Source organism: Drosophila obscura, unplaced genomic scaffold (genome assembly GCF_018151105.1).
Source record: "Drosophila obscura isolate BZ-5 IFL unplaced genomic scaffold, ASM1815110v1 contig_73, whole genome shotgun sequence".
Lineage (NCBI taxonomy): Eukaryota > Metazoa > Arthropoda > Insecta > Diptera > Drosophilidae > Drosophila > Drosophila obscura.
In genome coordinates, this window is record NW_024542865.1 from 6,821,203 (window position 1) to 6,843,150 (window position 21,948).

Below are 21,948 nucleotides of genomic sequence, written 5' to 3' on the forward strand. Positions count from 1 at the left end.
ATATAAAATGTATTTAATCTAACTATGAAAATATTAAATAAATATATGAAATATTATTTAATTTAAATAGAAAATATATTTATTATAAATATAAAATATTAATTATATTATTAAATAGATTAAATATAAAATATATTTATTATAAATATAAAATATATTTAGATTAAATACTTTCATATCAATTAAAAGCTGTAAAAGTTTACCCATTCCACACTCCAACTAAAATCTACTGCTGTACATACCAAATCTTAGTGTAGCTATTCCATATGAAAATATTAAATATATGAAACATATTTAATTTAAATATAAAATATATTTATTATAAATATAAAATATTATAATATAAAATATATTTAGATTAAATATTAAATATATTTAGATTAAATATTTTCATACTAATTAAAAGATGTAAAATCTACTGCTGTTCATACCCAATCCTTGTGTAGCTATTCGATTGCCAGTGCTCTTTTTTGCGAGTGTGTTGGCAGGTGTGGTGGGGTGGAGGTGTACGGTGTACGGTGGGGCAGGGTAGGGTAGTGGTAGTGCCGGTTGATTGGTTGAGATTGTGCTTCATACGATATATTGTAGCTGCAATTTATTAAGCAAATCTCCCAAATGGCACTCGAGTAGAGCTGTGTGGGGGAGCCAAAGGTGGAGCTGTGCTGTAGCTCCAGCACTTGCTGGAAGTGAGTGAGTGGCAGGGAACGGTGAGAACATGCTCTCAGATTGAGTTACGCAAAGAATGATGGAACCGAGTGCTGGGTGGGAGTGTAGATAGATGGGCTGTTCCTGCACATACTGTGGCTTAAGATTATTGATAAACAAATGCAGATTGTCAGCTGAATGTTTAGTTGAATCTGCTTTTGTGTTTTTTTTTTTTAGCAAAATCCTAAAGCAAATTCTAGTTTGCTTCGCTTGCCATTGGATCTGCCCGCCCCCCCCCTCTAGTATTTTCTGTCCACAAAGTGGTTAAACCGCACAGACCAAAGGCACCCTTAGCCTCGTGTGCCTGGAGTACCCACCCACCAGCCACCACCCACCAGCCACTTCGTTTTTCCCCCCCACACTTTCGGCTCGTTGGAACATTTTCATATCTGTGTTTTTGTGTGGTTTTAATACTTGTGTTTTACACACGAATATTTGGCCCATTCCTTGGCTGAATATTCAGCGAGATTTTTACACATCGTAAACCCGTTTTCCTCTCGGCTTGAGCCTTTTTGGCTGTTGTTGTTGCGGTGGCGCTTGCTCTGGAGGAGCCCACTTGCAGTCCGACTGCCACTCGCAGTCTTTTTTCCTACCCCCTCGCCACGAGCAGCTGCTTTGACTAATTTGAATGTAATTCGCTTTGGCGCTCACGTACTTCCACACACACACACAGAGAGAGCACAAGTCCGCCTGCAAGTAGAGCCTGCAGAAACATGAATAAAACCAAATAAAATGCGAATGAAAATAAAAATGAGTATTAAAAAAAACACGCGCGCTAACAGCGAACCAAAAACATAAACAGAAACAGCAACAGAAACAGCAAGACCAACAGAAACAGAAAAAAAAACACAGCAAAAACAGCAAACGGCGCACAATAAACGCAATAATAAGTAATAAGACCCTGAAGCAATTGTTCCGTTTCCCCGACAAAATTTGTACAACAAAACGAGCGAAACGCGATAAAAAAAAAAACACAAAACAATAAAATAAAAACATACAGTAAGAAACCCTAACAAAGGGGTACAAAAAAATGTACAACAAACAAACAAACAAACAAATAAATAAACAAATAGATACGAGCATGTGAACAAGAAGAAAAGACAAATTTCTGTGTGTTTGTGGTGGGTCTTGAAGGCGCCTGCTCAAGGCTCGAGCTAAGTGGATTCCGGTTTAAATAATAATCGCTAGATGATTGCCAAAAATGCAACAAAAATCAAAATGATTTGCTTCAAGTTGCAAGCTTAATCCGCTACAAAAAATATCAAGGCTAAACGAGAGCCAACGACTTGGGGCATCCATCTGCCGCCAATGCTTTCAAAGCGAGAGAGGGAGAGAGAATGCCATTGAATACGAGTATTTGAATTTCCATGCTGGCGTCAAATTTTGTAAAAGAGTCTTATTCCCATTTGCGCAGCTATTAACTAGCAAACAAATGGAACAAAATATAAGCCAAAATATGAACTGAAGTTACGTTACCACAATTAGAAGTGACTTTTGAGCTTGGCTTACCAAAAGCTGGCAAAATTCTGCCAAAATTGGTATTATATTATATTGGTATTATTATATTATTGGGATGTGCATTTTTCTAATTTTTCAAATTTTTAATATAAATAAAAGGCATCTGGCATTGTTTTACGGCATTCCGGGGTATTTTGTATTTTCCATCCTAGCGCGACAAGCATATAAATACTTATAAATTAAGGCGCTAGGGGTTAAAAATAAATATAAAAAAATTGCCGGCATGGATTAAAGCTTCTGGAATTTTTATTTGTTTTTTTTTAAGTTGAATATATAAGCAAGATTTTGTGGTTTTTCTATAATCATTTTCCCAATAGGAGATACTCGATATAATAAAAAAGGAAAACATAGCTTAAAAATAAATACCGAACAAATGTACTTTAGCTGATTTTAATATTAATACTTAAAGCAAATTAAAGCTAATGAAATATATTTGGAAAATAATATCGCTACGGTATTAAATTGAAATGTTTTTTTATGGGCCTTAAGAAACCATAGAAACCTTTAGGGCGCGAATCCAAGACAAACAGCAACTCAACCGCAATAATGTTTGCCATTTCTCCCCTCTGTCTGTTGCAGCCACGCGGATGACGCATCAGCCGCCCACGATGCAGCAGACACACGCGATGATGCTGCCGCTGCCGCTGCCGCTGCTGCTGTTGCTGTTGACGTCAGTGGCGATGCCGGCCCACGCATCGCCCTTTACGAGCTATCAGAACCAGCGATTCGCCATGGAGCCCCAGGACCAGACGGCCGTGGTGGGGGCACGCGTCACGTTGCCCTGCCGCGTCATCAACAAGCAGGGCACCCTGCAATGGACCAAGGACGACTTCGGGCTGGGCACCTCGCGGGATCTGAGCGGCTTCGAGCGGTATGCGATGGTGGGCAGCGACGAGGAGGGCGACTACTCGCTGGACATCTATCCGGTGATGCTGGACGACGATGCGCGCTACCAGTGTCAAGTGAGTCCCGGCCCCGAGGGCCAGCCGGCCATCCGGTCAACATTCGCCGGCCTGACGGTGCTGGTGCCGCCGGAGGCACCGAAAATAACCCAGGGCGATGTCATCTATGCCACCGAGGATCGCAAGGTGGAGATTGAGTGCATCTCTGTGGGCGGCAAGCCAGCAGCTGAGGTGAGTTTGACTCTGACTCTGACTCTGAGTCTGAATCTGAGGGCATGTGGCATGTGGCAGCAGCCAAAGTCAAGCCGCATGTGTACATTGCGCGTAACCAGCCTGATCTAACCTGATTTCAATGCGTGGCCCGTGCTCGCTTCACCCCCCATCCCCCGCAGATTACATGGATTGATGGCCTGGGCAACGTGCTAACGGATAACATTGAGTACACGGTGATACCGCTGCCCGATCTGCGCCGCTACACCGCCAAGTCGGTGCTCCGGCTGACGCCGAAAAAGGAGCACCACAACACGAATTTCACGTGCCAGGCACAGAACACAGCCGACCGCACCTATCGCTCGGCGAAAATACGTGTCGAGGTAAGCGAAAAACCAAACGAAACCCCCCTGAGCCACCCTGAACCCACCCCCACTGAATCACAAACCAAAGCAAAGCAAAAGCAAAAGCAAAGGCCTGCAAGCCCACAGACAGGTCCCTTCCCACAGGTCATTGCAGTTTTCTGCATGTCCGAGAGGGGTAGGAGGGGTGCACCCTGCACCCTGCAGCTCTCAACCTGTGCCTGATGTTCGGGGGGGCAGCCTTATCTATGGACGCTGACGCGTCGCAGTCAACGCCGTCTGACTATGGGCTATGGGCTCCATGGCTCCATGGCTCTTTGGCTCTGAGCCTACTATCAATTTTACGTGATGGGAGCATGATGCGGAAACCCATTTATGCAGACCTCCCCTCTGCAGCCCAACCGCCCAATCTGAGCCCCAGAACGGTAACCTGAATGGGGCTTTTGTGTTGGACATGGACATGGACACTGACGGGCTAATTCATCCTCAAGCATAAAGGCGAAGGCCATCAGGCCATGCCAGCCATCAGAGTGTGAAAGTGAGGCATGATTCAAGCCAAACAAAAGGTCCCATCATCACAGCCCATAGCCCAGAGCCCAGAGCCCAGCATCAGCATCTGCATCGGCATCGGCAGCCCCCAACTTGTCATAGTGTTGAGTGTCAGGTGTGTGCACAGCTGACAAATCCCTGACGAAGATGTCAAGCCCTCGAGTGGCGCCCCTCAAGTGTGCGATTGATTGACTTAACCCCCCGAAAAACTAACGTCATCTTCGATTTTCTTTCTTTCTTTCTCTCGTTCTCCATCACAGGTTAAGTATGCGCCCAAAGTCAAGGTGAATGTGATGGGAGGAGGCGGCCATGGTCTCGGTCTTGGTCTCGCTGGCAGCTCCTCCTCGATGGGAACCCACCAGCGGATTGTGGAGCATGCCCAGGTGCGACTCGAGTGCCGGGCAGATGCCAATCCCAGCGATGTCCGTTATCGCTGGTACATCAACGACGAACCAATTATAGGCGGTCAAAAAACTGAGATGGTAAGTGGCGCTCCGCTCCCATGGTACCCCCATACCCCGTACCCCGTACCCCATACCCCTACCAATGCCTGGTCTTGGTCGACATTCCAGAAGCGAGGCGCATAATTAGAGCAACTATTGCGATAAAAATGCTGTTGCTGTTGCCTCTGCTGCTGCTGTTGCCTCTGCTGCTGCTGTTGCCTCTGCTGCCACTGTTGCTGCGTTGTATAATGTTAACCAAGCCAGGATGGGGGACGGATAGCAATTATTGGAACCAGTTAGGCCTGCACCGGAAAGGCCTAACGTTCCCACAATTTGCTAGCTCATAGCTGAAGCTCTCTATTAACCAGATATCTCTCTCTCTCTCTCTCTGTCTCTTTCTCTGTCTCTGCTGTCCCTCTTCACTGTGCAGATCATACGCAATGTGACGCGCAAGTTCCACGATGCCATTGTCAAGTGCGAGGTGCAGAATTCCGTGGGCAAGAGCGAGGATAGCGAGACCCTGGACATAAGCTGTAAGTACACACGGCCCTCTTACCCCAGACAGAAGCCCACATCATCTCCAATCTCTCCCATCTCTCCCATCTTCCCAATCCACCATACCCAATGCCAAAACAGATGCACCCAGCTTCCGGCAACGGCCACAATCCCTGGAGGCGGACATCGGCAGTGTTGTGTCGCTCAGCTGTGAGGTGGACAGCAATCCGCAGCCGGACATTGTCTGGATCCAGCATCCCAGCGATCGGGTGGTCGGCACCAGCACCAATCTCACCTTCAGCGTGAGCAACGAGACGGCCGGACGCTACTACTGCAAGGTGAATGTGCCCGGCTACGCGGAGATCTCCGCGGATGCCTACGTCTACCTGAAGGGCTCCCCGGCCATCGGCTCCCAGCGCACCCAGTACGGCCTGGTGGGCGACACCGCGCGCATCGAGTGCTTCGCCAGCAGCGTGCCCCGGGCCCGTCATGTCTCCTGGACATTCAACGGACAGGAGATCAGCTCCGAGTCCGGCCACGACTACTCCATACTGGTGGACGCGGTGCCCGGCGGCGTCAAGAGCACGCTCATCATCCGGGACAGCCAGGCCTATCACTACGGCAAATACAACTGCACGGTGGTCAACGACTACGGCAACGACGTCGCCGAGATACAGCTGCAAGCCAAGAGTGAGTACCCAGATTAAGCCCAGACTTAAAAATTACCACTGACCACGCATAATAATATTTACGAGTTAAAAACAAAAACAAAAATAGTCGAAAAAGTCGAAAATGGTGTCCTTGCTCAAGGGGCATCCTGCAACAGGACAAACTTATATTTTTTTAACTTTTAAAATACAAATTGAGAACAAATATTTGTTCAAGCTTTTAATTGTTTTTTTTTTTAAATTGTTAAACCAAATTTAAAAAAAAAGATAGTTTCAATTTGTATTATTTATTTATGCCAAATAATATAATTATAATTTTGAACTAGATTTAGCTTAAATTTAATGGGACAACAATAGGTTTTTTATTTAATTTTTTACATTATAATAATTTTTATACCCGTACTCAAAAAAGAGTTAAGGGGTATATTAGATTTGTGGTAAAAGTGGATGTGTGCAACGCAGAGAAGGAAACGTTTCCGACCCCATAAAGTATATATATTCTTGATCAGCATCAATAGCCGAGTCTCTGTCTGTATGTCCGTCTGTCCATGCTCACAAATTTCTATGCTGACTGAGTACGGGTATAAGTAGAGTCGCGTCCCCAGAAGCGACTCGCACATTCCTTCTCGTTTAGAATGCATTTTTAGAAAAATACAAAATGAAAATAAGATATTTTATTTCTGATTTTTTTTTAATGAAATTCATAAATCAATTTTTATTTTAAGATCATAAAAATTAATATTTTTTTTTTAATTCTTTGCGATTCCCTTACTCATCTGCGACCGTTTCCCCGTTTTCTTTTGTTTCCATCACAGAGAGCGTTTCCCTTTTGGTGACAATTGTGGGTGGCACTTCGGCCTTGGGCTTCCTGCTGGTGCTCACCATTCTCGTGGTGGTCTACTTGAGGTGCAAGAAGCGCACCAAACTGCCACCCGCCGACGTGATCAGCGAGCATCAGATAACGAAGAACGGCGGAGTCAGCTGCAAGCTGGAGCCGGGCGACCGCACCTCCAACTACAGCGACCTCAAGGTGGACATCTCCGGGGGATATGTGCCCTACGGCGACTACAGCACCCACTACAGCCCGCCGCCCCAGTATCTGACGACGTGCTCGACCAAGTCCAATGGCAGCTCCACCATCCTGCAGAACAACCACCAGAACCAGCTGCAGCTACAGCAGCAGCAGCAGAGCCACCAGCAGCATCAGCACCAGCACCAGCAGCAGCAGCAGCCGCAGCAGAGCCACCAGCCAGCGCACCACCAACAGCCGCCCGGCCAGAGCCTGCCCATGACCTTCCTGACCAACAGCAGCGGGGGCAGTCTGACGGGCAGCATCATCGGATCCCGGGAGATACGCCAGGAGAACGGTCTGCCCAGTCTGCAGTCGACGACGGCCTCGGTGGTGAGCTCCTCGCCCAATGGCAGCTGCAGCAACCAGAGCACTGCCACCACCACCCATGTGGTGGTGCCCAGCTCGATGGCCCTGAGCGTGGATCCGCGCTACAGCGCCATCTACGGTAATCCCTATTTGCGCTCCTCCAACTCCTCGCTGCTGCCGCCACCCACAGCGGTCTAAGTGCGATCGAGGCGATGGATATAGCAGCCCACTCGAAGACTGATCTCAAAGGACACTAAGGGCTATGCTGTGCTCTAGCCGGCGCCTGTCCTGGATCGTTCAATGGGGTAAGATTGGGGCGTAAGCGCCATTGGAAGATTTTTCAGCAACCAAAAATTCGAATCGAGTAACTTAAAGATTTAGCTTAGAGAGAGAGAGAAAGAGAGAGCTCACACCACACACACACACACACCACACACCCTTGGCATCCGTTTAATTCTTCGTTTTCTAATCGGTATCTCCAGTCCAGCCCTAATGGAATGGAATAATAATGGAATGTATTTTAGCTTTAGCATAGGTGATGAATGATCTTTTTTCGAGCCGTAGTGTGCTTTGCGCTTCGGCTGCAACCTAGGCTAAGCGCAGTTCTATCTAAACAGAGACTAAGCTTCAAAGAATCAGTGTTAGGCATTTACAAATCGAACAAGAGAGCGAGCGATAGAGGGAGAGTGTTAAGAAACGCCTTAAAAAATACATAAATAGTTGGCTGCAGGGGAAACTTGTTGAGTTTTCCCAGAGAAAAAAGAAAAAAACGGCAAGGCGAGGGCATTTGTTCAAGGGTTCATTTCATAATTAATTGGAATTCAAGATGGAAGATGGAAGATGGCAGAGTCTCTTCCCTAAGCACACATATTTTGGAAATATCTAGCACTCCATCTATGTATCTTTCCTTTATTTTATCTATTTATATCTTCAATGCTTGTACCTGTTTTCTTCCTTTGATTATGTTCCAGTTCCTTTGCTGTCTTTCATCAATTTATGATTCACTTCTATCTTGTCCTCCCCCCAGCTATTCTACCCTTTAAATACCGATATATAAATCTATCTGGAATATTTAATACAATTATTTGAAACCATTTTCCACACCTCAAACAAATGCCCAGGAAATGCTACACAAAAAAAAATATATTACAAAAAAAATCATGAATAGGAAACAGAAACAGAAACAGAAAGAGTTCAATTACACATGGACTTATATGCTAAATGTTATAAAATCTACATAGAGTATAGACAGTACATATGTATATATAAACAGACGCGACAGACAGAGAGAAATGCAGTTGAGTGGATAGTAGTATTTAAGCGAAAAAATATGCCAAAGTACCTGATAGTATTTAAGTCGGAGTAGTAGCAGCGCCAGACACGGCGCTCGCATCAATTACATTTTTAAATTAAATATTATATATATATTATAATTAAATACATATAGAATACTTTTTTTTTTTTTGTGGAGCTATAACTAAGCGTACGTTAAGTATTTCGATATAGGGATATGCCGATAGAGATAAACCTACTTACAAATGAAAGATGTTAGATCTTTGACAGTCGCCTTAACTTATGACACGCCCACACACCCACACACCGACACACAACGCCCCTGCCCAAGCAGCTAACTAAGAGATAGAAGAAAATGTATTCAATTCGTCAGTTCAATTGTCGTTGCTAAGTGTACTTCTAAGTGTATAACGGTCTAATTATCCTAGTTGTAGCTTAAACGAAAAAAACAAAAAAATCATACACACATCTACATAACTAAATATACTTAAATATACATACATACATATATACATATAGCTCTACATACATAGTATATGCATACACACACACACACTTATATATACATACATACAATTTTTTTTGCATAGACTCTAAGCATTATATTTTGATAAGCGAACAATTCAATGGCAGCAAGAAAAGTGTTTTTAATTCTTGTAATTCAAACAAAAAAAAAAAAAACAAAAAAAAATCCAGTTTAGTTTTTTTTTGTCTTGCTATATGTATTTATCATGGATACGAGTATTTTGTGGATAGCTCGCTTGCCAATTAAGCGACAAACAAATATAAGTGTTTTTTTTTCGTGTACGTATACAAAATGCAAATTATAAAAACAAAATAAAAACAAATAGGCTACAAAAAAAGAAATGACAAAAAAAAAAACACACACACACCAAGTTAAACACGAAAGAAAAGAGTTAAATAAAATGTATTGAAAACAAAACAAAAAAGAAACTTCATACCAAGTGGGAAAAATCATTCGGAAGTTGACATCAAAGCGCTGGGGCCAAACACCAACAACTGGCTGGCTGGCTGACTGGCTGGTAGTCCAAGTCCAAAGACAAATAAGCGGGAAAAAACATTTTTTAATTTGAACCAGGACATGGACATGGACATGGACACAGACCGGAAAGGGAGTTGAGTTGCCCGGTCAGCCAGAGCCCCAGCCCCAGCCCCAGCCTGGGCCCGGGCCAACTGTCAAGCAAACTGCAAAAAGCCAAAAATCAAACAAACAAAAGTGAAATTAAAATGTTGGCAGGCCACCATTGCCAGCAGCAGCACCAGCACCACCACCAACACCAGCAACACCACCAGCCATGTGTGTGTTAATTTATGGCCAGTCGAAGTCGAACTTCCATTTCCATCCAGCTCCAGCTCCAGCTCCAGCTCTCTCCCGCTCTCTCTCTTTCGGAGTTCGCAGTTCTGGGCTGGTGGGTGGGGGGTCAGAGTTGACAATGCAAACAAACGGCTCGCAAAGCTCGACTAAAAATGCTTAATGAGAGTGCGTAAGGGTAGCTCTGAGCCACACACACACATACAAGAGCACACCCACCCCACACCCCCACCCCAAACCAGCAGTCCATGCAGCACCCACACACTGTCGGGGGGGAGGGGGGGGCCCGAGTGTTGGCCGCAAGAAATTCTGCGGCTGTGGCAACAAAGTCGCGCACGACGCCCATTAAACTAAATTAGTTGCCCTTTGTCACAGAGCGACCCTCGAAGCTGTCACACATGTTGGGTGGGGGTGTGCGGCGGGCAGGGTGGCTGGAAATTGAGTGGCATGGAGTGGGTACTCGGTACTCGGGACTCGGGACTCGGGTCTCGGGTCATACGTGCACTTAGTCAGTAGGAAGTTGCAATTGCGGTTAGCTGTGTTAATTAGCATTTCTTTGTTGCCCGTATAGTTTTCGGGGAGCACACCTGCAACCTGAACTCACGTGAGATCGCAGGCCGCACAACACTCACGTAGACGGGGCGAAAAGAGTTTCGGGCTATGGGCTAGGGGGAGCTGGCAGAGCACAGTGAAAGCTCCCAAGGAAGGACATGCCTGAGGCAAAGAGGCTACTGCAAAAAGGAAGGCTCGTCTCTCTCGTCTCTCTCTCTTGCGCAGGACACACGTAGGAAGATATAGAAGGCAGAAATCGGTGCCATTGGATCGATTCGGATCGACAAAGATCTGTAAAAGAATGGAATTAAGAGGAATTTAAATGGCAATAAATTGGAAAGCATGGAAAGCAGGGAGCCAGTTCTGTGAGCCTTCAATCGGTTCACCATCCGAGTACTTACTGTTCGAACCGTTGACAGGTTGGCATCTTTTGTGGCACCTTTTGTTCGCACATGACTTCCTGCCGCCTGCCTCCTGCTGCTCCTCCTCCTCCTGCTCAGCTGCTCCTCCTGCTCCAATCTCAGAGCGTTGCCAGTCTACCATTGTCCGGTGTACGAGTATTCGTGCGCATTTCTTTCATCGCTTTAATCACCGAGCAGCAATGCGATCTGAGGACATCCTTTTCGGAGTCTCAGCCGCAGCTTCAGCTTCAGCTTTTCTTTTTGTCTCTTTTTAGGGGAATCATCCTTGGCAGTAGCAGAGACAGAAGAGACAGAAGAGACAGAAGAGACAGCAGAGACAGCAGAGACAGCAGAGGGGACAAAAAACGGACACGAGGCGCACGAAGAGTTACGATTTCATTAACATGAGATATGGCAAGTGCCAAGGCACTGCCAGTGCCAGTGGCTGGGGCTGGGGCTGTCGCATGGAGTGGGTTTGGTCTTGGGTCGGTGCTGCTGAGCCGGGGATGGGGGGTCTGGGAGAATTGTGGGTCCTGGTTCCTGGTTCCTGGGGTCGTGTGGGTCTGGTTTACGGCTCAAGTGTTGGCTTGTCGTCGCTACTTGTGTCGCACTGCGTTGTTAATTGCTGGAAAGAGACGGCCACAGAGAGACGGCTATGAGTGAGGTAGAGGCCATGCCGGGACTTTTGCACACCCCATCCACCCCATCCACCCCCTTTATATGATTAGCAAATGTTTTGTTTTTCACTATGCACTAAAAACGAAGCAGGGGAAATGGGAAACGCACCAGAAAGCCATTGGGGGGGTGGGTGTCTGCCTGATGGCTGCTCGTTGGGTGGCCTGAGGCCGGGCCATAACCCCAAATGCCTGGCAAGTTTTGTGTGGTTGGAGGTTGCTTAATGTTGGGCTGCCGCTGTAATTGCTACTCCACGCGTGTGTCTGTGTGTCTATCTAGGAAGTATCTCTCTCTGTGTGTGTGTGTGTGTGCGGAGGGGGTGGCTGCCTGGGTCGTATTCAAGTATGGGCGAGTTGAATTTCTTGAATTAATAAAATGTCTTCATTATTTAAATTGCACGCACGACCACAGCTCCAGGATCCCCTTGCCACCCCTTTACACTCTGCAGCTACCCCTCATCACTCAACCTCACCCACCCCCAAAAAATACACACACACACACACACACACACATATGTATGTGTCAGTTGACAGCCTTGTATCTAGATATGTGTGTGTGCATGTTTACGCTTTCCGACTGAGTTAATTAGCAGCTGGGGAATTGTGAAATATATTAATATTGTACATTTCGGTGGTTCCACATCCACATGCACACCACCCACAAAAGGAGCCCGTGCCACCCCAATGACCACAACAAGCCGTGTCACACATTCCATTTCCCACTTCGATGGTCCTTTTGTGGTTGAATGGTCGCTGGCTCGGTAGCTGGCTCGGTCGCTGGGTCGGGGTCGCGCTTTTCGATGGATACACGGGCCCCGAGGCAATCAAGGTGGTTTCATGGCTCCCACAAAAAGGATAGACAAAACAGGAAAGAGAGTGAGAGAGAGTGAGAGAGAGTGAGTTTGAGTTTGACTGTTAGATTATTATTTCAGCTCGTCTACTAAAATCAGAGTTCGAATCTAGAATTCGAATCATAATTGCCACAACATAAATAAAATAATAAATACAAGAAAGTAATTAAAACTGTCCAGCTACTTATCTACCGGCATGGATATATCTAAGTGCCCCAACCAGAGATAATTCATACTTGCCTGGTCTCCTGCTGCCTGCAAAAATACTAAAATAAATAAAACAAAAATGATTTGTGCTAATGCAAAAAAATCGATTTTAAATCGATTTTCGGCTTTAATTGTTTTATCATTTAATGGAGATCTGTTTTTCCATCGTTCGAGTGCAGTATCTGTGGATGTCATCTGTGTGGTGTGTAAATGCACACATATGTATGTATTTATGCACCAATATTTACTTTTATTTTGCACTGCGGCCTATAAGTATGCAATGGGCATGCCCGCAATTAAAACAAAATAAAAAAAAAACAGCGTGGAAGTATTTCCTTTGAATATTTTTATTTTTAATCACTTAATAACATAATAATAATAATAATTATATTTGTGTACATAAATATCAAAAACAAATTGGATCTTTAATGTTACGCAGTCCAACATTTAACAGAGCACAGCACTGTTAAAGTGTCCATTGCTTAACAGAACTGTTCGCCTGTGCTGTTAATCAGCTCTTGAAAGCTCCACAAGTAGTACAGAAGCACGCCCATAGATGGCGGTGCAACGATCACCGCGCCGCACGTTCGCTCCAATTAGAGCAGAGCAGCAACAGGTGGCAGGTGGCTGGAGGCAGGTGGCAGATGGGTTCAGTTCATGGGCTGATTGGTTTCTTTGCTGTGAGGCGATTAAAGAGATTACGCGCTGATCATTAGATTAGATCATCACAAGGTCGGTTCTATTAAGAATGCAACAACTTCTGAATGTTATAACAAATAAATGCAAAATTCTAGTCGCAGCCAGCTGCTGTGTGGGATCACTTGAGGCCGCCAGTGACCTCAATGGCGGCGCCATTCACATAGGCCGCCTTCTGGGAGGCCAGGAAGGCAATAACCTCGGCGATTTCCTCGGGCCGGCCCAGGCGGCCGAGGGGACAGCGCTGCACCACCTGCTGCTTGACGGCCTCCGGCACAACGGCCACCATGGGCGTGTCAATGTAGCCGGGCAGGACGCAGTTGACGCGAATGCCGAACTTGCCGAACTCCTTGGAGGCGACCTCCGTGAAGGAGATGACGCCGGCCTTGGTGGCCGCATAGTTCGCCTGTCCCACATTGTTCATGCGGGCCACAATGCTCGAGAGGTTGACAATGCTGCCGCCCCGCAGCTGCTGCTCGATCATGGCCTTGGCAAAGTGCTGGGTCACCAGATACGTGCCCTTCAAGTTGACGCTGTACACGTCGTCGAAGTCCCGCTCGGGCATCTTCAGCAGGTAGCCGTCCCGCGTTATGCCCGCCGAATTGACCACAATGCTGGGCGCCTGTTTGAACTTGAGCAGCGCCTCGGCCACGGCGCCACGGACACTCGTCGCGGAGGAGACGTCCACCTCGAGGGCGGCGGCGCGTTCCGCTCCCAGCTCCTTGGCCGTCTCCCTGGCAGACTCCAAATTGCGATCGGCGGCAATTACCTGGGCTCCGTCGCGGGCCAGCAGGCGGCAGGTGGCACGCCCTATGCCCGATCCGGCACCTGCAATGTACAACGGGGTTGAGTAGGAATAAAGAAAACAAAAGAAAAGAAAACTGCTGCCACACGCACCTGTGACCAGTGCCACCTTTCCCGCAAGTATTCCGCCGGTCATTATGCCACGAGCTGCAGTTGCTGTTAATAATACAAAAAAAAAACAGGCGGAAAACACAACACGCCACTCGGATTGATTTCTGCTTGAATTAGTTATCGTTATCGCTGATCAGCTGTTTTGGGTTAGATAATAGACAGAATGAAGAGAGAGAGAGCTAGATGCAGAGAGAGCGAGCTTTTGGGCGAGCTTTATGCTGGGCAGCTTTACTACAGAACCAACCAAAGCTTAGCTAAGCTTTCGGCTAGCAAACAGCTGGAACGATAAGAACGAGGAGAATGAGCAGAGATCAGCGGCAGAAGTTCAGTTCTGAACCAACAAAATGTCCCCCAAAAAACACCCAAAACAAAAACAATTATTCCATATTGAGTACTCGTCTCGGCCATCATTGTATTTATTTATTAGCTACTCCAGCGGTATGAGATAGTACTCATCGGCCTGGTGCACCCGAGTCACAGCTCTCACATTGCTCGCCTCGTTGCTGCGCGCCAGTCCGAACTGCCGGAGCAGCTTCTTCAGATAACGCTTCGGTATGCGCACCAGCTGGCGACGTATGATGCGCTGCACCCTGTTCCAGGCTCCACTGCTGCCCCGATGATCGTCCTCATACTGCTGCAAGTCCAGCTGCTGCTGCAAGTTCCTGCTGCTGCTGCTGCTGCTGCTGCTGCTGCTGCTGCAAGTCCTGCTCCTCTAGCTCTAGCTCAAGCTGCTCCTGTTTGGTTGGCTGCAGAGCGGCCAGCTGTTGGAGCAACTGGCGCAGCTGCTTATCGCTCAGCTGGCTGAGATCAATTTGTGCCTCTGCCAGGGCCACATCGCTGGCTCTCAGCCGGAGCCTGCCACCACTGCCACCACTGCAGCCGGCTGTGCTGCCATCGAATGAAGCGACGACGAAGATCGAGAAGATCAGCAATTGGCGGAACGGCAGGCAATCCATGTTTGTTCTCAGCCCCAGGCGGGCCACTCTCTTAAATACGAAAAGTATGCCTGCGGGGGCATACATATACATACATACATAAGTACATATGTAATGTATGTCTCTATGTATTTTCAGCCACATCATTCTGTGAGCTGCCAAAATGATTCCCAAATGTGGGTCAAGTGCCAGTTCGAGTACTTTTCAAAAGGAATTCATTTATTTTGTCTTGTGTATGCCCAAAAAGAGTGTGTGGAGGCTTCAAATTAAAGATTAGCTACAATAAATTAGAAAAAAAAAATATATATATATGTGTGTGGGGAAGGGGATCAATGATCTCCGCTGGAGCTTCGTGGGGGGGGTGTGGGGGGGGATAACCCGCTTAGACGGCTGTGATGCGTGTACGCTTGTTGCCCTTGTTCTTGTTCCTGTTCTTGTTCCTGTTGCTGTTGTTATTGATCCTCTTCTTATTGCCGCCTCCGTTCACACGACGACGATTCTGCAGCTTCCTGTTGGGGAGGCGCTTCCTCACCACGCGACGCTTGTTGGGGCGACGGTTGGTGTTCAGCATCACCTTCTGGCCGTTCTTGAAGTAGCGACGGTAGCGGGGTGGGATGCGGACGCTTATCTGCTGGCCCCGGCGGGCGCCCTTGCGCCGCAGATTGATCATATTGTTCTGGGTGGCCTTGCTCTCGGTGGCCCCGGCCCCGGCCCCGGCACCGGCAACGGCACCCGTGCCCTGGACATCGGCATCGGTCACAACCTCGTACTCCTGGGCGCCGGCGGCGAGGGCCGCCTCCAGGGCCTGCTCGTCGAGCAGCTCGGCATTGGCTGCCAGGGCGCCGGGATAGCCCTGTGCCTGGGCCTGTGCCTGGTTCTCATCCGCATCAGCGGAATCGTCCTCCTCCGCATCGGCTCCATAGGCGATGCCATCCCCTTGGCGACCAGTGGTCCCGGTCGTGCCAGTGGTCGTCGGCGAGGTGGTGACGGTGCCCGTGGCCGTGGGAATGGTGCCCGTCGATGTGACAGTCACCGTGGGACTGGCCGTGTTGGTGGCGGTGCCGGTGGTGCCAGTGCCAGCTCCGGTGATGATGATGGGGATCACCGGCTGGCTGCTGCTGCTGAACATATTCTTGAACATGAGGAACTTCTTGAGGAAGAGCCGTCCACTCGATGCGTCCTTGGTGCCCGTGGAGGAGCTGCTGCTGCTGCTGCTGCTGCCGCCCCAGCTGCACCGCCGAGGCTCAGCTTATCCTGGTCGGCCTTCTGGTCGAGGGCCGCGGCCAGCTCGGCATCGTTGGACCTGAACTTGGCCAGGGCCGGCTCATTGAAGTAGGAGCTGCGGCGGGCTGCCTTCAGCAGCTGTGCCGTCGACTTGGCCTTCTCCGGGCCGGCAGCGGCCTGGACGAGGCCAGCAGCCAGCAGGCAGCAGCCAGCCAGCAGGACCAGGAGCGACACTTGGTGCTTCATTTCTTTCACTTGGAAACTACTCTGTGGCAGAGAACTTTTCTAGCAGCCCGAACGGAGGTGGCGTCGACTCGTGGAGGTGCAGGTGGAGGTGGAGGTGGAGTCGTGTGTGCTCGCCCGGATGGGTAATCAATGTTTGATACATTACCGCCCCAGCTGGATGCCTTTTATACAAACCCAAGAGCCAAGAGCCGAGATCCAATACCCGAAACCAAAATGCAAATGACTTTAAAGTACCTCCACAACTGGCTCTGGGCAACGGTAAATTGCCAAGGGAGTCAACGGCACTGCCACACGATGTGTGTGTACTTTTGCCTATGTACACACACACACACACAGCAGCAGCAGCAGCAGCAGCGGCAGCGGCAGCTAAACCCCCAGAGAGACCCACAGACCAGGCCCAGGCCCAGTTCCAGTCACAGTCACAGGCCCATCATTCGCGCAGATTCATTCAATTCACAATTGAATTTGAATTGAATTTCAGTCTCCGTTTTGGTATTTTTGCCTTGCAGCTATTTTGGAGCCCGCTCAGCAAAGTTCTTCACCGTCATCGTCATCGTCAACCTCTCGTTCTGCTTGTTCATCTTTTGCGGACCCTGTCCCAGTCCCAGTCCCCCCTGGCTGAAGCTAAGCGGAACGGCTCGCAGATTTATTTGGAGGCTCGCTTTCTAAACAGGGGTAGGCAGGCGGGCGGGCAGGCAGGCGGAGGGGTACTCCACGGGCTCGAAAAGTGAAAACAAATTCAACGAATTTCTAATTGCCAAACAAAATCGGGTCAAAGGGTGTACACTGTACACCCACACACCCCACACACCCCACGGCTCATACACGAGTATTTCTGCTGGCATCGAGTTCCCTTTAATTCGTTTGTCACACAGCTCCCCCTGCCCCGCCCTGCCCTGCTCCGCCCTGCCCATAATCCAAAGTTCCAACATTCGAATCGGCTTCATGTCGATATATATATTTTTGTCCCTTCCCTTCTGGTTGTTCTTCTGCAGCAAAATGCTGCTAATTGCGAGATATGCCATTGCCTTTGGTTGCCACATGTAAGTAGATGCCCGGACGGAGAAGAACTTGCCTCCGCCCCCAACTGACTTAACCGACACCTGGCCACAGCTTCTTGCGAGCCCTGCACCTGCTTTTGAGATGTCTCCGTCTGGAAAGGGCTGCGCGGTATTTGCCCGTTGGGTGAGTTCAGGCAGCAGTGGCTGGGCACAGCTCTCCAATCGATGATCTGATCTGCAGGGTGAAGCTGGTCAACGAGCGCAGCCAGGGCAGGTGCAAAAGGAGGGTCGCACTGGCGGAGCTGGCCTCCTGTGGCGTGGTCGTGTTCAATGTGCCGAGCCGCTGGCCGGAACTGAAGCCGATCATTGAGTGCTGCAAGTCGTGCTGGAGGCGGGACCTGAGGCGGTGCATGGACCGGGCCAAGGTGGCCATCGATGTGGCGCTGCTGTCGCTGAGCATACCCGAGCTGGGCCCCTTCATAAGCGATGCCAACGATCGGGGCGTCAAGGTGCGCATCATCGCCAGCACCAGAATGATCTGGGTGTACGGTCCGGTCATCGTGAAGCTGTGGAAGGCTGGCGTGCCGGTGCGCCACACCTCCATCGGCATGGACGTGCACTACAACTTCGCCCTGGTGGACAGCGAGGAGCGCATTCTGGAGCTGAATCCCGCACTGGCAAAGTCCAGAGCAGGCGGCAGCCTGCTAGCGCGCCTGTTCAGGCCGGCACAGAGGGAGGACAGGGAGCAGTTAAAGCCCGAGCTGAGCGAGTTGCAGCTCTACAAAATATTCTTTGACCAGTGGAACATGCTAGACCCCGTCGTCCCAGTATAAATTGCTTCCCCACAACCGTTCCACTCCACACACAGACAGCACGCTTGGCCGCTCCCCCCTTCTATTGATTGTTACTAAATTTGCGGTGATTATGCCATGGTATTCCATGGATGGTAGATATTTCCAGTACCCTTTCCCTATATTGATCGACTCCGAGTGGGTCCCCTCCCCAAGTAAATGTGCCCAAGCAGGGATCAATGGATGAAGTGAAGTGAAGGATTCCTCGGGCTTGGGGTGCCTGTTTTTTTTTCGACCAGAGAGAGAGAGAGTTTCGTTGTTGTCATATTCGATTTATTCAGCACTGGATACAGGTCAAAGTGTCGGATGCGGATGGGGATGCGGATCTAGCCGCGGCGACTGCCTCTGCGGCGGTTGCGACGCTGATTGTTGCGGCGCTGGCGACGGCGAGCGGCCTGCTGGCGCTGGTTGGACCGGTTGCGGCTGAGACGGTTGCGACGGGCCTGAGTGCGGCGCTTCTGGTTGAGGCGGCGACGCATGTTGCGACGCTTGGCCTGGCTGCGGCGACGGTTCAGGGCGTTGCGCCTGCGCATTGCCTTCAAGCGCTGGCGCAGCGCTTTGTTCTCGTCCTGCTGGCGGCGCAGCTCGAACTCCTTCAGGACGGCGCTGTTGGATACCTGGGAGCCGGAGCTGGAGCCAGACTGGCTGCTGCTGCCGCGACGGAGGCCAGAGTTGGCGCGATTGAACTGGTAGCCGACCACCGGACCGAAGCCATCCTCCTCGTTGGCCAGATCGTCCAGATCGTCCTCATCGGAGTCGGCGCCGGCGCTGGCACTGGCCCTGTAGGCGCCCACATACTTCTCGTCCTCGCTGTCGTCGTCGTTGTTGTCGTCATCCTCCTGGGCAGCGTCGTGGGGCGAATCCGCAAAGGCACGAGCAGTGCTCGTGCTCCCAGTCCCACTGGTAGTAGAACCAGTACCACTGGTGGTTGGTACTGTAGAGGTAGAAGTAGTGCCCGTGGTTGTTGTTGGCCCCGTTGGCCCAATAGTGGTGGTTGTCGTGCCTGGAGAAGTGGTACATGGCGAAGAGCCGCCCTTCAGGGCCAGCAGCTGGCTAAGACTCCGGCCCTCCAGCCCCTGGCTGGGCTGCTTCAACAGACGGTATCGCGGCTGGCCGGCATTCTCCACATCCCTGCGTCTCACTGCAAAGGCGAATGGAAAATGGAACCCGACGATGGACGTTGATGTCAAGTGCTGTCAGGTCAGGTGTGCGTAAAAGGGTCACTCACCGGCCGCCTGGGTCAGGCATGTTGTGGCTACCAAAAGCAAAGCGCAACACAAGAACTTCATGGCTCGACTTGGTGTCGTGGGGGGGGGCTAATCCTTTTCCGCTGGAACTGCTCTGTGGATCTCTGGCTCGAGGGGGGCTGCTGCTGTTGCTGTTGCTGCTGCTGTGCCTGTTGCTCTGCCCGAGGGAAGGTCGCTGGTTGACTGTGACATTGCCAGCGGCCACTCGGGATTATATACCCGAACCCCGGACTCAGAACGCTTCGGTTCAGCCTTCAGAGTCTGCAAATATCAGCGCCAACAAATTCTCATTATCATTTCTTTTCGCGAATTTGCAAATTTTAAACAAAGTTTTTGCATAAATTTGGGGCTTCCAGCGCCCCCCTTTGTGGTTGAACTAGTTTGACCCTCGCTCCAGTGGCTAGAACTGTGTCCGAGTGCTGACTGATGGCTGAACTACATATGGAAATATGCTGGTGTGGCCCGCACACATCTGACACGATCTGTGACCTGGAATTATCAACTCAAATCGAGCACCACAACGCCAGCAAGTGTCAGTGTGAACTGCCGCTTTTATTGCGAATTTATTGAGTTATTTCTCTGCGATTTAATTGCATTGGTTGGAGAAGTGGTACATGGCGAAGAGCCGCCCTCTCTGTGATTTAATTGCACTGCATTAAGCGGCGCAAATCGTTTCACATGAAGGCCTGCGCACGCACACACTCACATGCTTTGCAGTGCGTTTGCGTGGGCTAAACGGAACCCAGCCACTGTGAGAGAGCGGCAGAGCCTTTTCCTATACCCATTAGATAGGGCCGTGAGAGGACTCTGAAGACACATCCCCACCTGTTTGATTGATGCCATGAGCTGCCCCTGATGAGCCCAATGCCTGAGCTGTCCTGAGCTCTCCTGAGCTGTCAATCAGTGAGGGATCCCTTTGGATCAGTTCCCTCCCATTGTTAGCACCCGTTGCAAAGTTTGTGGCTGGTATATTTTTTATTCGTAGACGGGGGGGATTACACTGGACTGCCATTGGGGGGTTGTGGGTGGCTTAGTTGCGCACGCGGATGCGGCGGTTCCTGTTGGGCGTGGCCTGGCGGAAGCGCTTGGTGAGGCGTTGGTTCTGGCGACGGTTGCGACGCTGGCGCTGGCGATTCAGCTGCTGCTTGCGGCGACGCTGCTGCTGCTGCTGGCGGCGCTTCTGGCGACGACGCTGCTGCTGCTGCTGCTGGCGGCGACGGCGCTGGTTCTGCTTGCGCAGCTGCTGGCGGCGCTGGCGACGCAGACGATTCTGGCGACGGCGGCTGGAGCTGTTGCGGGTGGCACGGGCGGCGGCGGCGGCCACAACCTGCGAATCGTCCTGCTCCTCATCGTCGTCGAGCTCAAAGCCGGCCAACTGGTGGTCATTGAAGTGCTCCGCCTCCTCCTCCGCTGCGTCGTCATCGCTGGCCCCCAGCTGACGGGTGGTTCCCGCTGTGGTTGTGGGCGATGTTGTGCCAGTGGCAGTGGGGCTGGTTGTGGGGCTGGTGGTGGAAGTGCTCGTGGTGGTTGTGGGCGACTGCGGCGAGATGGTGGTGGTGGTGGTGCCCGTGGGGCTGGTGGAGGTGGGCGCCACTGTGGTGCTGCTGGCGCTGCCCTTCAGGCTGTTGAGGATGGTCGTCAGCTGGGTGGCACTCAGGCGACCCTGGGCGGCGGGCTCATCGCGCTGCTGCCGGCCAAACAGCTGGTAGCTCTGGCCGCTCTTGGCCTGGTGGGGCTTGGCTGTAAGTGGTTTCAATCAGAGGGTTGCCTTGATGACGGGGCGGGGCGGGGCGGGGGTTTGTCACAACTTACCGCTGGCAATGGCTGCCAGGCAGACCACTACGAGTAATCCCTTGAGCATATGCATGTCCTGGACGATTGTTATGGGGCTTTTGGCTGCGGCTGGGGCGAAAACTGTTCTGTGCGAATCTCTCTCGATTGCTGAGCTCGATGTGACTGACTTGGAAGGGCCCAGCCTGGCATATTTATATGTCACCAACTTACAACGCCGATGCCCTACACTGCCCTACACCGCCCTTCGCCTGCCCCGCCAGCTGTAACTCTGGCCAGCAACAAATCGCACATGCCCCCCTCAAGTGGGAAAGAGATGGCACCTGCAACAGCGCTGGGAGGGCGGGGGCCCTGTTTCTGGTCCGAAGAAAGGGCCCAAGAAAGCCCAAGTCGATGTAAGTCGTTTTGCATAAGGCCATAAATAATCCACAGCCAAAGTCAAAGCCAAAGCCAGAGCCAAGGCGGCGAATCTGTTGACCCCTTGGCCAGAACCATCTCGTA

The 21,948-nt window shown here is 50.2% G+C and overlaps 7 protein-coding genes across 7 annotated transcripts in view; 2 read left to right on the forward strand and 5 right to left on the reverse strand.

Moving 5' to 3' along the window:
* Nucleotides 1-8,412, forward strand: part of LOC111067047 (irregular chiasm C-roughest protein) — a 28,779-nt gene extending 20,367 nt beyond the window's left edge. The window contains exons 3-8 of the mRNA XM_022356071.2: nt 2,803-3,356; nt 3,518-3,718; nt 4,507-4,728; nt 5,120-5,222; nt 5,326-5,874; nt 6,668-8,412. Coding sequence (XP_022211763.2) covers nt 2,811-3,356; nt 3,518-3,718; nt 4,507-4,728; nt 5,120-5,222; nt 5,326-5,874; nt 6,668-7,428 — 2,382 coding nt within the window. The 5' untranslated portion in view covers nt 2,803-2,810 and the 3' untranslated portion in view covers nt 7,429-8,412. The remainder of the gene's footprint in view (nt 1-2,802; nt 3,357-3,517; nt 3,719-4,506; nt 4,729-5,119; nt 5,223-5,325; nt 5,875-6,667) is intronic.
* A 4,841-nt stretch (nt 8,413-13,253) lies between these two features.
* Nucleotides 13,254-14,264, reverse strand: LOC111067045 (estradiol 17-beta-dehydrogenase 8). Its single transcript, XM_022356067.2, has 2 exons — nt 14,135-14,264; nt 13,254-14,065 (listed from the first exon to the last, which is right to left on the reverse strand). The coding sequence occupies exons 1-2, from the start codon at nt 14,175-14,177 to the stop codon at nt 13,359-13,361; spliced, it is 750 nt and encodes a 249-aa protein (XP_022211759.1). The 5' UTR covers nt 14,178-14,264; the 3' UTR covers nt 13,254-13,358.
* A 315-nt stretch (nt 14,265-14,579) lies between these two features.
* LOC111067014 lies at nt 14,580-15,108 on the reverse strand. The gene is made up of 2 exons (XM_041595507.1): nt 14,833-15,108; nt 14,580-14,792 (listed from the first exon to the last, which is right to left on the reverse strand). The coding sequence occupies exons 1-2, from the start codon at nt 15,106-15,108 to the stop codon at nt 14,580-14,582; spliced, it is 489 nt and encodes a 162-aa protein (XP_041451441.1).
* A 361-nt stretch (nt 15,109-15,469) lies between these two features.
* On the reverse strand, nt 15,470-16,557 carry LOC111067015 (mucin-19). Its single transcript, XM_041595508.1, has 2 exons — nt 16,391-16,557; nt 15,470-16,316 (listed from the first exon to the last, which is right to left on the reverse strand). Exons 1-2 carry the CDS (start codon nt 16,555-16,557, stop codon nt 15,470-15,472), a joined length of 1,014 nt encoding a protein of 337 aa, XP_041451442.1.
* An 882-nt stretch (nt 16,558-17,439) lies between these two features.
* Nucleotides 17,440-18,470, forward strand: LOC111067061 (mitochondrial cardiolipin hydrolase-like). The gene is made up of 3 exons (XM_022356088.2): nt 17,440-17,600; nt 17,671-17,742; nt 17,800-18,470. Exons 1-3 carry the CDS (start codon nt 17,503-17,505, stop codon nt 18,389-18,391), a joined length of 762 nt encoding a protein of 253 aa, XP_022211780.2. The 5' UTR covers nt 17,440-17,502; the 3' UTR covers nt 18,392-18,470.
* A 265-nt stretch (nt 18,471-18,735) lies between these two features.
* LOC111067016 (uncharacterized protein DDB_G0287625) lies at nt 18,736-19,698 on the reverse strand. Its single transcript, XM_041595509.1, has 2 exons — nt 19,638-19,698; nt 18,736-19,550 (listed from the first exon to the last, which is right to left on the reverse strand). The coding sequence occupies exons 1-2, from the start codon at nt 19,696-19,698 to the stop codon at nt 18,736-18,738; spliced, it is 876 nt and encodes a 291-aa protein (XP_041451443.1).
* Nucleotides 19,699-20,686: 988 nt separating this feature from the next.
* LOC111067017 (probable serine/threonine-protein kinase irlA) lies at nt 20,687-21,523 on the reverse strand. Its single transcript, XM_022356029.2, has 2 exons — nt 21,469-21,523; nt 20,687-21,396 (listed from the first exon to the last, which is right to left on the reverse strand). The coding sequence occupies exons 1-2, from the start codon at nt 21,521-21,523 to the stop codon at nt 20,687-20,689; spliced, it is 765 nt and encodes a 254-aa protein (XP_022211721.1).
* Between the last annotated feature and the right edge of the window lie 425 nt (nt 21,524-21,948).

What these genes read in the sequence shown, in the direction of transcription:
- LOC111067016 (XM_041595509.1), bottom strand. Translation starts at nt 19,698, where the DNA reads ATGAAGTTCTTGTGTTGCGCTTTGCTTTTGGTAGCCACAACATGCCTG. An exon ending in ATGCCTGACCCAGGCGGCCG is followed by an intron (nt 19,551 to 19,637) that starts GTGAGTGACCCT and finishes TCGCCTTTGCAG; the next exon opens with TGAGACGCAGGGATGTGGAG.
- LOC111067061 (XM_022356088.2), top strand. Translation starts at nt 17,503, where the DNA reads ATGTCGATATATATATTTTTGTCCCTTCCCTTCTGGTTGTTCTTCTGC. An exon ending in ATTGCCTTTGGTTGCCACAT is followed by an intron (nt 17,601 to 17,670) that starts GTAAGTAGATGC and finishes ACCTGGCCACAG; the next exon opens with CTTCTTGCGAGCCCTGCACC. An exon ending in GCGCGGTATTTGCCCGTTGG is followed by an intron (nt 17,743 to 17,799) that starts GTGAGTTCAGGC and finishes TCTGATCTGCAG; the next exon opens with GGTGAAGCTGGTCAACGAGC.
- LOC111067017 (XM_022356029.2), bottom strand. Translation starts at nt 21,523, where the DNA reads ATGCATATGCTCAAGGGATTACTCGTAGTGGTCTGCCTGGCAGCCATT. An exon ending in CCTGGCAGCCATTGCCAGCG is followed by an intron (nt 21,397 to 21,468) that starts GTAAGTTGTGAC and finishes AACCACTTACAG; the next exon opens with CCAAGCCCCACCAGGCCAAG.
- LOC111067045 (XM_022356067.2), bottom strand. Translation starts at nt 14,177, where the DNA reads ATGACCGGCGGAATACTTGCGGGAAAGGTGGCACTGGTCACAG. An exon ending in AAAGGTGGCACTGGTCACAG is followed by an intron (nt 14,066 to 14,134) that starts GTGCGTGTGGCA and finishes TGTACATTGCAG; the next exon opens with GTGCCGGATCGGGCATAGGG.
- LOC111067015 (XM_041595508.1), bottom strand. Translation starts at nt 16,557, where the DNA reads ATGAAGCACCAAGTGTCGCTCCTGGTCCTGCTGGCTGGCTGCTGCCTG. An exon ending in CCGGCCCTGGCCAAGTTCAG is followed by an intron (nt 16,317 to 16,390) that starts GTCCAACGATGC and finishes TCGGCGGTGCAG; the next exon opens with CTGGGGCGGCAGCAGCAGCA.
- LOC111067014 (XM_041595507.1), bottom strand. Translation starts at nt 15,108, where the DNA reads ATGGATTGCCTGCCGTTCCGCCAATTGCTGATCTTCTCGATCTTCGTC. An exon ending in TGCAGCAGCAGCAGCAGCAG is followed by an intron (nt 14,793 to 14,832) that starts CAGCAGCAGCAG and finishes CAGCAGCTGGAC; the next exon opens with TTGCAGCAGTATGAGGACGA.